Raw genomic sequence first — 12,218 nt, 5'->3', positions numbered from 1 at the left:
TGCAAGCAGGTTGTGCCTACAGCAGCTCTGTGATGAGGAGAAGGTTTGGTGGCTTCTGTGGACGGGTCATACCAATGAGTGTGGGGACGAGGACTGTCAGTCGTATCCGTGGATGGGTTATACCTTTGAGCGTGGGGACAAGGACTGTCGGTGGCATCTGTGGTTGGATTATACCTGTGAGCGTGGGGATGAGGACCGCCTGTGGCATCTGTGGTTGGGTTATACCTGTGAGCGTGGGGATGAGGACTGTCGGTGGCACCCGTGGACAGGTTGTGCCTGTGAGCGTGGGGGTCTGGCCCTGTGCTTGCCTGCGTTTCCCTGGTTTGGCACACCTCCCTGGTACAGGGTGGACTGCCCTCCCGTCATGGCCAGGGTCTGGGGAGGAAAGGGTGCAGAACCTGACCAGCCAACACAGGCCTGCATGTGGTGAGGGGTCTGGAATCTCTCTCATCTGAGAGTGGAGCCCGTGGGCACAGCTGGGCTGGGACAGTGGGGACTGAGCCACCGAGGCCCAGCCTGGGACTCTGGGGCTACGGGGGCTTCTCAGAGCCCTGAGGAGCCCAAGTAGGCTCTGAGCAGGAGGGTCCTGTGGAGGCTGCTGTTAGCTGTGGGTGAGGATGTGAGGTTGTGGTGAGCTGTACTGTGGGCCCTGTCCCTTTGGGGGTGGGGATGGGGGGCCCTGGGCTGTGGGTGGTGAGGGGGGAAGTCCCATTCTCGATCTGCCTCATGGGTGAGTCCCTGCTCTCTGCAGAAGCCGGCCAGCTGTGCTCCTGTGCAGGGCGGGCACCCACGTTGGTTGCTGCTAAGTCGTGTGGGCATGGGAAGCCCTTGCCCAGGGAGGGTGTGGGTGCCGGATGGGCTGAGCTCGTGAGGTGGTGAGGACAGGCCCCGGAGGGCCTGGTGTCTGACGGTGCAGGGCAGATGCTCTGCCGTCCAGGCTCCCCTGTTCAGGCAGCCCCGGCTGGCACTGCCCGCGCCTGGAAAGCAGCGGTGCCAAGTAGGCAGCAGGAGGCCTTGGGGATGTCCTGGGAGGGGCTGTCCCCACGCGGGGCCCAGGGACGGTGTCTGCCCTGATAACCCCAGTCTTCAACGTAACTGTCCCCGTGTCCCTGGTACGGAGTCCCGTCACGCTGTGTGGGCAGGGTGTGGCCCCGGGCCCCGCAGCAGGCCGTCAGGGGCACAATGGGTTTGGAAAGCAGCCAGGGCGGGGGCGGGGCAGAGCAGAGCAGAGCAGGGCCTGCGGGTTCCGCGACAGAGCTGTGGGTGGGTGGCGAGGCTTCTAAGCACCAGGAGCAATGCGGCTCAAAGCGAAACAATCATTTCTTTTCCTGTTGAAGAGAAACTGCCCGAGAGTCTACGAGGCCCCCACATCCCCCAGAAGCTGCGGGGCGGTTGAGGTTTCTCTGACAGTTCCCGTCTTCCTCCCGCCCAACCTCCTCGAAGGTCTGGGTGGGCCCCACGGAGGTGTTGGCGGTGTTGGCGGTGTTGGAGACAGGTCGGGGAGACAGACTGAAAGAAAGGGAGGCCGTTGTACCTGGCCTCAGAGAGGTGAGCCGCCTCCTAGGTTGCCGGCTGCCATCCACCCCCTAGATGTAACCGTAGGACTTCCCAGCACCCATGGCCGTGTGTGGGTCCCGCCAAACCTTGTGGCCAAGGGAGGGGATGAGTTTTGGTGGGGACACAGGCAGGAGGTTCAGCTTGGGTCTGACTGGCATTTCCCTTCTGCGGGATGGATAACCATGCGGTCCCAGTGGGCACTTCCTTCCGGAGTGTGCGTCATTCGGCGCCAGCCCTGTCAGTGTCTGAGCCACAGTGTTGGCCACTGAAGTGTGTCTCTGTCACCGTGCAGAGCCTGTGTTTCTAGGGATGGTGACGGCTACCTGCCTTGCGTGTGCCAGAGGCTCCTGGATCATGGGTCTCGTGCGGGGCACACATTGGGGAGGACGCCACCATCGGGTTCACACAGCTCCTCGGCGCCCTGTCGGTCTCACGCCTCTGTGACGGGATCGGCCGGCCTCTCTGGCTTCTGCCTCTGCCAGACACTGGCAGGGCGCAGGGACAGCTCAGACGGCAGGTCTGTGATGAGAGGCGAGACTGTGCAGGGCACCCCTTGAGGCCAGAAGCCAGCTGTCAGGACCTTGGGGGCCCTAAGCTCATCTCTGCCTGGCACCCCCTGCCAGGGCTGGGTACCAGCAGAGCACCATTGCTCCCGTGCTGGCCCGATGCCTTCAGTGCTGGCCAGACTGGAGAGGTCACCACGGTGTCTGTTGCCCCCTGGCCATCGCTGGGCTGTGTGGGGTGGGGGGTGGGGAGGTAATGAGGTGCCTCAGTGCTCTCCTGAAAGGACCTGTGCATAGTTGAGGGCCCAGTCCTGGATCCCCAGTCAGGATTCCATTCTCTAGGTCGCCCCGGCCCTGGCTATGAGCTGGCACCGAGGGGTGGTCTGCTGAGGCCCCCTCCCTCCCTCCCTGCAGGGTGGGCAGAGGAGAAACACCCGAGGCAGGGGCCCAGCCCTGGGCCAAGCATCCCTGAGGCCCACTGCCCTGAACGGTCCCTGTGGCATTCCCAGGGACCGGCCTGCCTGCTGGTCTCTGTTAGGGGTCAGCTCTTCCTAAGAAACCAGCAGTGGCCTGATCTGGGAGGCCTGAACTCACAGGCAAGCAGGGGGTGGGAGTGGGGGCTTCAGGGGTGTCTGTGCTGAGTGCAGGGTGGAGCCAGGCAGGGGTCTGTGTGCAGCAGGCCTTGAAGCTGTGTGACGCCCAGGGCTCTCCTCACCCCTGTCCCCCAGGTAAAGGGAAGCCGTGACACGGCCAAGGGGCTGGCAGGAGTCCAGCCAGAACTGTCTGTGCCCCTCCCCGCCCCCAGCCCAGGGGAGGCCAGGGTGCGCTCCCAGTACTGCTCTCCGAACATGCCTAGAATGTGAAGAATTGACTTTGGCAGCAAGTGCAGCCCCAGGGCTCAGTTCCTCATCCGTACTGCAGTGGTTCGGGCCGCCGAGCACCTCCGACAGTGACCATCGTGGGCGTCTGCCAGAGCCTCACAGCCCCAAGACCATGATGACGGTGACTGTTAGATCAGGGGTGAGACTGTGCGGACTGCTTGGCAGTCTCTCTTAGGGGCTCGGGCTTCAGGGCCGTGGGCTGTGAGCACGGAGGGGCGGCTTTGTGCAGAGATCTTGGCCCTGCCGCCCAGGTGTGCGGCATCTTCACTCTGCTTCTTCCTGATTGCTGCCTGGTCACGGAGAGACCCTCCTCCCACTTTCTTCCTCCTGGCTGTACTGCCCACTTCCCTCACCGAGGCTGGGCTCCAACCAAGTCCCCACAAAGCCCAACCACAGTACCCCCAAGGCTGTATGGCTGGTGGCTGCCAGCTTGGATGCCACTTCCTGTTCCTCCTCCTCTGCCCAGCCCCAGACTCACTTAGTATGACCAAGAGAACCCAAAGTTATCCCTGTGCTGCTTGCAAAATCCGTCAGCCTCTGCAGGCCGTAGTCTCCCAGCTACACAGTGGGGTAGGAGGAGGGGTCACTCAGGAGATGGTGAATGACAATGGTGATGATTGTGGTGGTGCAGGGATAATGGTAGTGGTGAAGGAAATGAGGTGATAGTGATCTGGTGATGGTGATGGTGATTACGTTGATGGCAGTGATGTTGATATTGGTAGTGGTAACAGTGATGGTGATGATAATGGTGGTGATGGTGATGTTGCTTGTGCCGATTAGAGCGGTAGTGATGTTGAAGTTGATGCTGATGGTATTAATGATGGTGGTGATGATGGTGTTGCTATTGCTGCTGTTGAAGTTACTGGCGCTCATGATGGTGATTGTAGTGATGGCGGTTGTAGTAATGATGGCGATGGTAACATTGGTGATGATGATGTGCAAGTTGTTGGTGCTCCTGGTGGGATGGTGGTGGTGGTGGTGGTGATGTAATGGTGGAGATGATGATGTCAGTGGTTACGATGGAGACGATGGTGGTATTAAAATGGATGGTGGTGATGATGGCATGGTGATGATAATGGAGATGATAAGGTGGATGGTGCTCATGGTGGTGATGGTGATGATGATGTTGAAGTTGCTGGAGATGACTGTGTGTGGTGATAGCGTGGGGGTAGGATACGTTAGTTGCTGTGTACTTGCTACACATCTGCACAGACACTGCCCTGTCTTGCGCTTTATTGTAGAGATGACTTCCCTGGGTTGGACCCTTTGGGCCTCAGTGGGCCATCTCTGTGAAGCTCTGTACATGGGGCGGGGGGGCGCAGGGGGGGTGCCTGAGAGTTTGGGATGTTAGGACTGAAGGGTCTTAGGTTGGTGTCCCCTGGCTGAGACCAGAGAAGGTCAAGGTGGGGCCGCGCTTCCTGGAGGTCTCTTGGGAGTTCTGGCCAGAGCATCTCTCGCCCCCAACTCTGCTGGGGACCCGCAGCACGGCCAGCGTCCATCACAGTGGTGTAGTGTTCCTCCCTCGTCAGGAGCCAGAGGCCCTCGGCGGCACCTGGGGTCCTCACCTCCACTTCACACCCTGGCTCCCACTTCCCTGGGGAAAGGGCTGTTGCAGCCGGAGGTAGGGCGTGTGCGTAAGCAAGCAGAGCCCAGTGTGTGGCACCCGTTGGGGAGGGAGTCATGGAGCCGTCATGGCTAATGACAGTAAGGTGGGCTTAGCATCAGGGGCTCTGAGGGCCTTGAAGTTGGAGAGAGTGGGAGGTGGGGGACCCATTGGGGCAGTGGCCAGGCAGGAGTGCCCTGACCTGGCCTGGTCCTCCTGGGCTCACGGCCAAGGTCCAGACGCCTCAGGCTCTCAGAAACATTCATCTCCGCAGCCCTGGCAGGAGCTTGTCCACAGTGAGGCTCAGCTCCTGGGCACTCCTGCCTCCCTGGTGTCCCGGGCGAGATGCGACTGTGCTGACGTGTCCAGCAAGGAGAGACATTTCTGCTTCTCACTCAGGAGGGTCTTGTCTCACTTGGGCCTGCCTGCCTGTGTCCGCCTCACCTGCTCCCTCTTTACCCCTGCCCTTCCGGCCCCCTCCGGGGCTGGCCTGTGCCTCTTCTCCCTCCCCCCCCCACTGCCTGCATCAGGGAGGGTGGGAGGGGCAGGGGCAGAGCGGGTGTTGTGGGTGCTTTGGGCCAGCCGGTCTCTGTGGGTCTGCTGGGGATGAAGCCTGTTGGGTGCCTGTGGGTGCCTGCAGGAGGGGGAGGGAGGGGAGGAGACGGCTTCATGGTACCCGCTCCTCCCTCCTCCCTGTCTTCTGGGACCTGGGTCCCTGCAGACGCAGGGCAGGGGACTAGGTCTGCAGCTGGGCTGGGGAGTGGAATGAGCTACTCTGGCCGGTTGAGGCTTCTCCTTGGGGGGGGGCCTCATCATGAGGTGCCTTGTACCCTGCTTTGGGGTAGGGGAGGGTTAGAAGCAGGCCCAGGCTTCTCATGACCGTTGGCTGGCCCCTAGCAGATTTGGGGCTTGTGGCCCTTGGTGGGGAAAGGTCAGGCTGACCCCAGAAGAGCTGAAATTTCAGCGCAGGCCACTTGAGCTGTAAGCCGACACTGAGTGCGGGGGCAGTGGGTGGGCCTCGCGGCCGCTGGAGGTGACCTGCCAAGCCCCCGCCGGCTCCCGCAGCGGGGTGCCCGGGAAGGGTCACTGTGCCTCCACAGTTGGATGCCCATGTTACAGAAGGGGAAACTGAGGCTCGGGAAATCTAAGGGCTTGCCAGGGTCCCTTGGCCGGGGAGTGGTGGGTTTTGTGGAACCAAGGCTGGGCAGCAGCCATGCGCACCGCAGCCAGCACCGGCCATTGCCCCTTACAGGAGCGCCCCTTCCTGTGGGGCCGTGGCGTTCCATCCCCTGCTCTGCCCGCCCGTGGCCTCCCCACACCCCGTCCCCATGGCCCTTACCACGTCCCCATCACTCGCCGCCAGGGCGGCCACTTCTCCCTCCTCAGTGGCAGGGGAAGCAGTACTTCCGGAAGGTGGGGGCCCACTAACCGCCTGCCTCAGGGTTTCAGTTCCGGGGGGTGTCCCCAGTCAGGTGCGGGGGCACTGCTCAGAGCCCAGTTCCTGTCTGGTGCTGGCTCACCCTGCGCCTCCGGCCTGGCTGTGTGCGGGGCACCTGCTCATCCCTCATGGGTGCCAGGCCACCCCAGCCCTGGGCTCTCCCCATTTCCATGTGTGCTCAGCACCTCCTCATCCCTCATGGGAGCCCGGCCACCCCAGCCCTGGGCTCTCCCCATTTCCATGTGTGCTCAGCACCTCCTCATCCCTCATGGGTGCCAGGCCACCCCAGCCCTGGGCTCTCCCCATTTCCATGTGTGCTCAGCACCTCCTCATCCCTCATGGGTGCCCGGCCACCCCAGCCCTGGGCTCTCCCCATTTCCATGTGTGCTCAGCACCTCCTCATCCCTCATGGGTGCCCGGCCACCCCAGCCCTGGGCTCTCCCCGTTCCCACGTGCTTTCCTGTTGGATCCCGAGCTGGCCCTCCGCTCCGGAGGGGACAGGGAGCCCGCTGCCCTTTTCTGTTGAGCGGCCTCGTGGCCAGTTTCTCGCCCTGCCTGCGGCCTGCGCGGGCCTTGCTGTGCTTGCTCCTGCAGTTCCAAGGGACGGTGGGGATTTTGAGGTTCCCCTTCAGGAAGGGCTGGAAGCCTGGGGGATCACCCTACTTCAGTCACAGGAGACTCCTAGCAGTGGGTGATCCGCAAGGAGACGGGTGTGGGGCTCAGGAGCCCTGGGGTAGGTACCCCTTCCCACGTGGGTAACGCTGGGAGCAGCTGGCACCCGGGGACGCCCAGGCCACCACACTCCCTCCCTCGCTGCTGAGGGCACACTTCCCTGGACGAGGGCTGTCCCACCTCGGCTTTACCCTGCCTCTCGGCACCCACGTGTTGGGGGGAGGGATTCTTTGTTGTCTCTTGCTTACCTTTCTGGAGTGCAGCCTAATAGCCCCGTGGGGCTGTGACATCTCTCCAGAGCCAGGGCCAGGGCGGCTTTCCTCTCCCCTCCGTCCCCCCAGGTCCCCATGAGCTCCCTGGCCACCCCCTCCCGCCCAGGGTCACGGCTTACTGGTGGTCCTGCAGGGAGGGGCAAGGGGTAAGGTGGTGGGGTGTGGGGCCAGCGATGAGTCTTGCGTCTCTGGCCTCATTCCCGGAGGCCCTTGTGGGGAGGTCTTTGGGGGTGTGTGAGAGTGGCTCACTTGCTGCGGGCTCGCGCCTGCGCCCCGCAGGGACAGCCTGAGCGGTGGCGGCCGGGTGGTGCCAGGCTTCCTTCTAGTCCGCAGCGTGGCTTATGGGAGGTGGGGCGGCCAGGCGGGCACTCACGAGGAACCCGGGTGGAGGGCCTCGCTCTGCAGGGAGAGGATGTTTAGACATTTTTACTCGGTCCCTTCCTGGCCAGAAAGCGTCTCTCTCCGAAAGGCTCCAGAAAACACACCCAGCCCATTGTTACCCAGGCTCCGGGAAGGTGTCTGTGGTGGACATTCTGTGTAAACAGGAAGGCCTGGGGGGTGGGGGGCCTGGGGGCAGTGCAGGCCCGCAGAGGCCAGCACTGTTCTGGTGGACACCTCCTGTGGGCCTGGAGCCCTGGGGGCTACTTGGAGCAGTCTTTATGGGACCCTTGGCCCGGCACCAATAGGCCCTTGGGGTGGCCTAGGGTGGAGGAAACTGTTCAGGCTTGCATCCTTATTGTCCCACCTTCTTCCTGAAATCCCTTTCTGCACTCCTCTTGGCTAGTGTTTTACTGCATCTGATTGGTCTGCACTCCTCCTAGTCAGTGTCCTATTCCATCTGATTGGTGTCCCTCCTAAGTGGTTTCAAATGGACTAGGTATGGATGGTGTCTTTGGGCGGGGCAGGGCGGCAGCGCAGGGGAACCTATGTGCACCCTGGTAGCTGGCAGTTAAGTAGCCTGGTTCCTTTCCTCCCTCCCTCCCTCCTTTTTCCCTCCTTCCTTTTCCCTGCAGCTTTCTGCTGCCACACCCTCCTCTTCCTGTTGGGGAGAGCTAGCAAGCCCAGAACCAGCCTGGCAGCTCAGGCCACGACTGTCCAAGAGGCCCAGCTGAAGAGGCCTCCTCCCAGTCCCAATCCCCTGCGTGGCACAGGTTACCCCTGGAGTCTCATGCTGAGAGGTCCCCTTTCCTCCCCGAACCTGCACTCCTAGGCAGCAACTCTCCCTTGTGGTGGGCATGGCGGCCTGCACTGTAACTGGGGACAGCTAGCTAGGAAGGACCCCCTGGGTTATGTGGCAGCTGGCCCAGGATTCCCTAGTCCCATGTCCACGGGCTCATTTCACCTCATTCTGTCCAGAGAAGGGGCATGGAGAAGCTGGAAGAATCTGAAAAGTGTATCCCTCTGGCCGTAAGCCCTCAAGTTGTTCTCAGAGACCAAAAGGAAGGAGGAAAGGGGCCATAAGTGGGCCTTTCTAGGCCTGTCTGGCTTGCCCATTCTGGCCTGTCCTATATACCCATCTGGTTGCCTTGCCCTTCCCTGCAAAGTCTGCAGAGCTGAGGTGGACAGGAGCCAACTTGCACCTCTGTCTCTCTTGCTGTCAATCAGCAGGGGGACATCTCTTGGTTGCACTAAGAGGGGATCCAGGACTCAGCTTGGAGGGAGCAAGTCCTCCTGACCTTCACCTTGACCCATGGGTGTGCCCCGGCTTTTCCCTCCCCTGATCTTTCCTTCTGTGGTCAGAACTCTTGCACAGGGCTACATACCTCTCTGCACTTCACCAATGGGGAAACTGAGGCTTGGGAATGGAATGGCTGGCCCAGGTTTTTTCCTCCAGGCGAGGCAGAAAGCCTGGTGATTCTCTAGATGTTCCTCCAGTGCTAGTGGACTGGCAGTGTTGCTTGGGCTGGAGCGGCTACAGGCCGAAGGAACTGGACTTTGGGTCACTTTCTGTCTTGGTGCCTCAGTTTCCTTATCTGCCTTGGATGGTGATGATAATGGCTTCTTGGACAGTTATAAGAACTTCAGGTTCTTACGGGCAGCTGGGTGTGGGTTTGTTTCTCTTGGGTGCACTCGTTTTCTCTTGTTCCCTTGCGCCCTCCGCCTCCTCACCCCCCAGCCAGGCCTTCCCTGCACATGGAGGCCTTCCTTGGGTTCATGTTGGCATACGCAGCATCCACCTTGTCCCAGAGTGTATTGGCTAATAGGGCTGGTCTGCAGTAGCCATCTTAGCCAGTAGGTGCCACCGCCATCTGGTTCCAGATTCCTTAAATTGGTGTTTTAAAGTTCAAACAAATGGTTTATTCCCACTTTGGTGAGTGACAGAAGTCTCCTGTGAGTCAGTTGACACTTACTTTCCAGTGAACTCTGTCCCTTGAGTCAGACAGGACACTTGTGGCAGGCAGGCGGGGTGGACCTGCATAAATTGGAGCCAGGGTCCCCTTTCCTACAAGGGGATGCAGGAAGAAGTCCCAGGAGCTGGAGGATAGGGCCGGGCCGGGGTTCTGGGAGGGCCTGGTCCTGGCACAGGGATCCATGTCTCGAGCTAACATTGGCCCAACTGCTGGGGTTACCAGGGGCACACAGGCTGCGCTGCATTCAGGCTCACGATGCTGAGTGAGCATCAGGCCTGATCAGAGTGTCAGGTCCATGGTGACAGTGGCATCCTAAGGCTGGTGACACGTCCCCTGACTGACCGCTCAGGGCTTCTTCCTGCACAGTGTGAGGCTAGGACATGCCCTCTGGAGTTCGGTGCAGGGTGGCGAGGTCTTCCTGGAGTATGGTGTGACGCAGCCTGGGGCACATGTGTTCATCAGAGCTATGCCTTATGCCAGTGTTCTGCGCGACTTACTGGAGGTGCATGTCATCTCCCACAAGCAAGGCAGCAGGAAGGACCGGGACTCTGCTGAACCTAGAAAGTCAAGGTCCAGAAGAGCGACTGAGCTTCCCAGAGCACCTGGCCTGTCGGCAGAGCTTGTGGCTGGTGCTTCTGGGTTCTGCTGTGCTCCTCCCCGTCTCCGTGGTCCCTGGGCTGTGGATTCACCACCTGGGAGCCTGGGGAGCCACCCGGGTGGATATTAATTGCTAGTTCTGGGCTTTGAAATCCTGCATGAAAGGCTGGCTTGTGGGAGGTCCCCGCCCCAACCTTGCTTTGTGGGCTGCTGGTCTCATGCCTGGCGCATGCCGGGCCCTCGCCCATGTGGGAAGTGCCAGGTGCTTCCTTCCTCCTCTGGTCCCCTCTTGCTCCTGGAGCCCCATGAGACCCACTCAGGTCTGGAGCAGAACGCCTCTGGAACCTGGCATTTGAGCTGCCACTGCCAGGTACCTCTGCTGCCCTGGTAAGTAGGGCCTTGGAGTGGTCAGCTCGCAGTGCTGGTCCAGGCTCTGCACAGGCAGCTGTACGAATCGGCCCTGCCTCCTCATCTGGAATGAACCTGAGTCCTCTGTGACCTGCCAGTCATGACTGGAGGGCGGGCTTATTCCGGACCTTCACCTCGAGCCCTCCTCCCACCCCTGGGGCACAGCTTTCTCTGGTGGTCAGGTCCTGGGACAGCAGCTCAGCTCTTCTGTCTCCTGAGCGCAGCTGTCCTTGTGTGTTTCCTGCCTTACCTTGGCCAGGCCAAGCCAGGGCCAGGATGGACAGTGCCTGGGTGGGGAGCTCCAGCCTCGTGTGGCCTGGACACCTTCGGGGTGGGTTCTCCCGCAGGCCTGATTGTAGCCTGAGTGAGCAGGCTGGGCTGGGAGCCTGGAGGCTGCTCTGACCCAACCTCCTGCTGATCTTTTCTTACAGACTTCTCCACCCAGGTGAACTCCTCATCCCTCAACTCCCCAACAGGCCGAGGCTCCATGGCTGCCCCTTCGCTGCACCCGTCCCTGGGCCCTGGCCTCGGCTCCCCACTGGGCTCCCCCGGGCAGCTGCACTCACCCATCAGCACCCTGAGCTCACCCATCAACGGCATGGGCCCACCCTTCTCGGTCATCAGCTCCCCCATGGGCCCGCATTCCATGTCGGTGCCCACCACACCCACCCTGGGCTTCGGCACAGGCAGCCCCCAGGTGAGTGCTGGGCTGGGGTCTCGGGAGGATGGGTGTGTGTGTGTGTGGGGGGGTGTTGTTCCTGCCTGAGGAAGCTGCTCCCTTTTATCCCTAGAAGAGGCTCAGAGCATGCGGGTCTAAGCCAGGCCCTGAGCCAGCTCAGCTGGCCTCAGTTTGACAGACCTGAGCCCAATAACCCAGGAGGTTATTGTCAGCTGAGCCTCCCCGCAGCGGGTCCTCTAGCTGGCCTGGCTCTGCTCTGCACTGTGGCGTTCTGTGCGGGCTCGGCTTCTCTTCTTCAGGGTCTGCTGTCACCCTGCTGGCCCCTTGGCCGCGTGGGCTGGGTCCTCCCCACTTGGCCCATACCGGGTCTGGCGGTGGCAGTGACCCCGGCCTGCGGTGAGGTGTGTCTAGGCTTGGCGCAGGGCTGGCTGTCTCCCGGTGACTGTCTGCGGGGTTCTCTGGGCTCCCAGAGGCTCTGTGGGTTCTGGTCCTCTGCAGGACTTGGAACCCTGGCCCATACGTGGGGCTCGCTGAAGCTCTCCCAGCTGGGCTGGACTTTCTAGGGTATCTGTGGACCGGGAAGCAGTTGTCTGGTGGGGCGGGCCTGGCCCAGGTCTCACCAAGGGTGCTGGGGGACCTTGTCTCCTGTTTGCACTCTAGGCCCTGAGTGCCTGTTGTCAGAGCCTGGGTAGAGACAGGCGCTCTGCCCCTGTGGCTCCTGGTGGACATCTACCTTGAAGGGCGCTGTGTCCTCTGTGGGCAGGCCTGCCCTCGAGAGCTCCATCTGCCCCTCCTCTCTCCTGCTTTGGCTTTCTAAGTCTGGGCTGCAGCTCTAGGGTGGGATGCAGCGGTGTGCCACCTCATTGTGGCACACCCGGGAGGAACTTGCATTGTGGGCCCTGCCCAGCCCTGCTCAGCCGTCAGCGGCCTCTGTGTGGACTCCCGGCCCGCATGCCCGATGAGCCACGCCCTCCTGGGCAGCGCCTCCCTGATCCTGCAGGGTCCCGGATCCTGGAGGGTCCTTGATCCTGCAGAGTCCCCGATCCTGCAGGGTCCCGGATCCTGCAGGGTCCCGGATCCTGCAGAGTCCCCGATCCTGCAGGGTCCCGGATCCTGGAGGGTCCCCGATCCTGCAGAGTCCCCGATCCTGCAGGGTCCCTTCAGCTATGCAGAAGCTCAGTGGCTTTCAAGGCCAGCTCCAGCCGAGACCCTTTGCCATGGGGACTCAAGGTGTGGAGGGGTTGGGGGCCCTGCCCA

The 12,218-nt window shown here is 61.6% G+C and overlaps 1 protein-coding gene across 4 annotated transcripts in view; it reads left to right on the top strand.

The window, feature by feature from the left end:
- Rxra (retinoid X receptor alpha) overlaps window positions 1–12,218 on the top strand; it is a 191,881-nt gene that overhangs the window by 152,725 nt on the left and 26,938 nt on the right. For all 4 annotated transcript variants that reach the window (XM_070014978.1, XM_070014977.1, XM_070014979.1 and 1 more), the window contains one exon: window positions 10,714–10,979. In XM_070014978.1, coding sequence (XP_069871079.1) covers window positions 10,770–10,979 — 210 coding nt within the window. In that variant the 5' untranslated portion in view covers window positions 10,714–10,769. The remainder of the gene's footprint in view (window positions 1–10,713; window positions 10,980–12,218) is intronic.

Source organism: Dipodomys merriami, unplaced genomic scaffold (assembly GCF_024711535.1).
Source record: "Dipodomys merriami isolate MVZ:Mamm:240054 unplaced genomic scaffold, mDipMer1.0.p SCAF_11, whole genome shotgun sequence".
NCBI classification, from domain to species: Eukaryota; Metazoa; Chordata; class Mammalia; order Rodentia; family Heteromyidae; genus Dipodomys; species Dipodomys merriami.
This window is presented reverse-complemented; position numbering and strand designations above follow the sequence as displayed.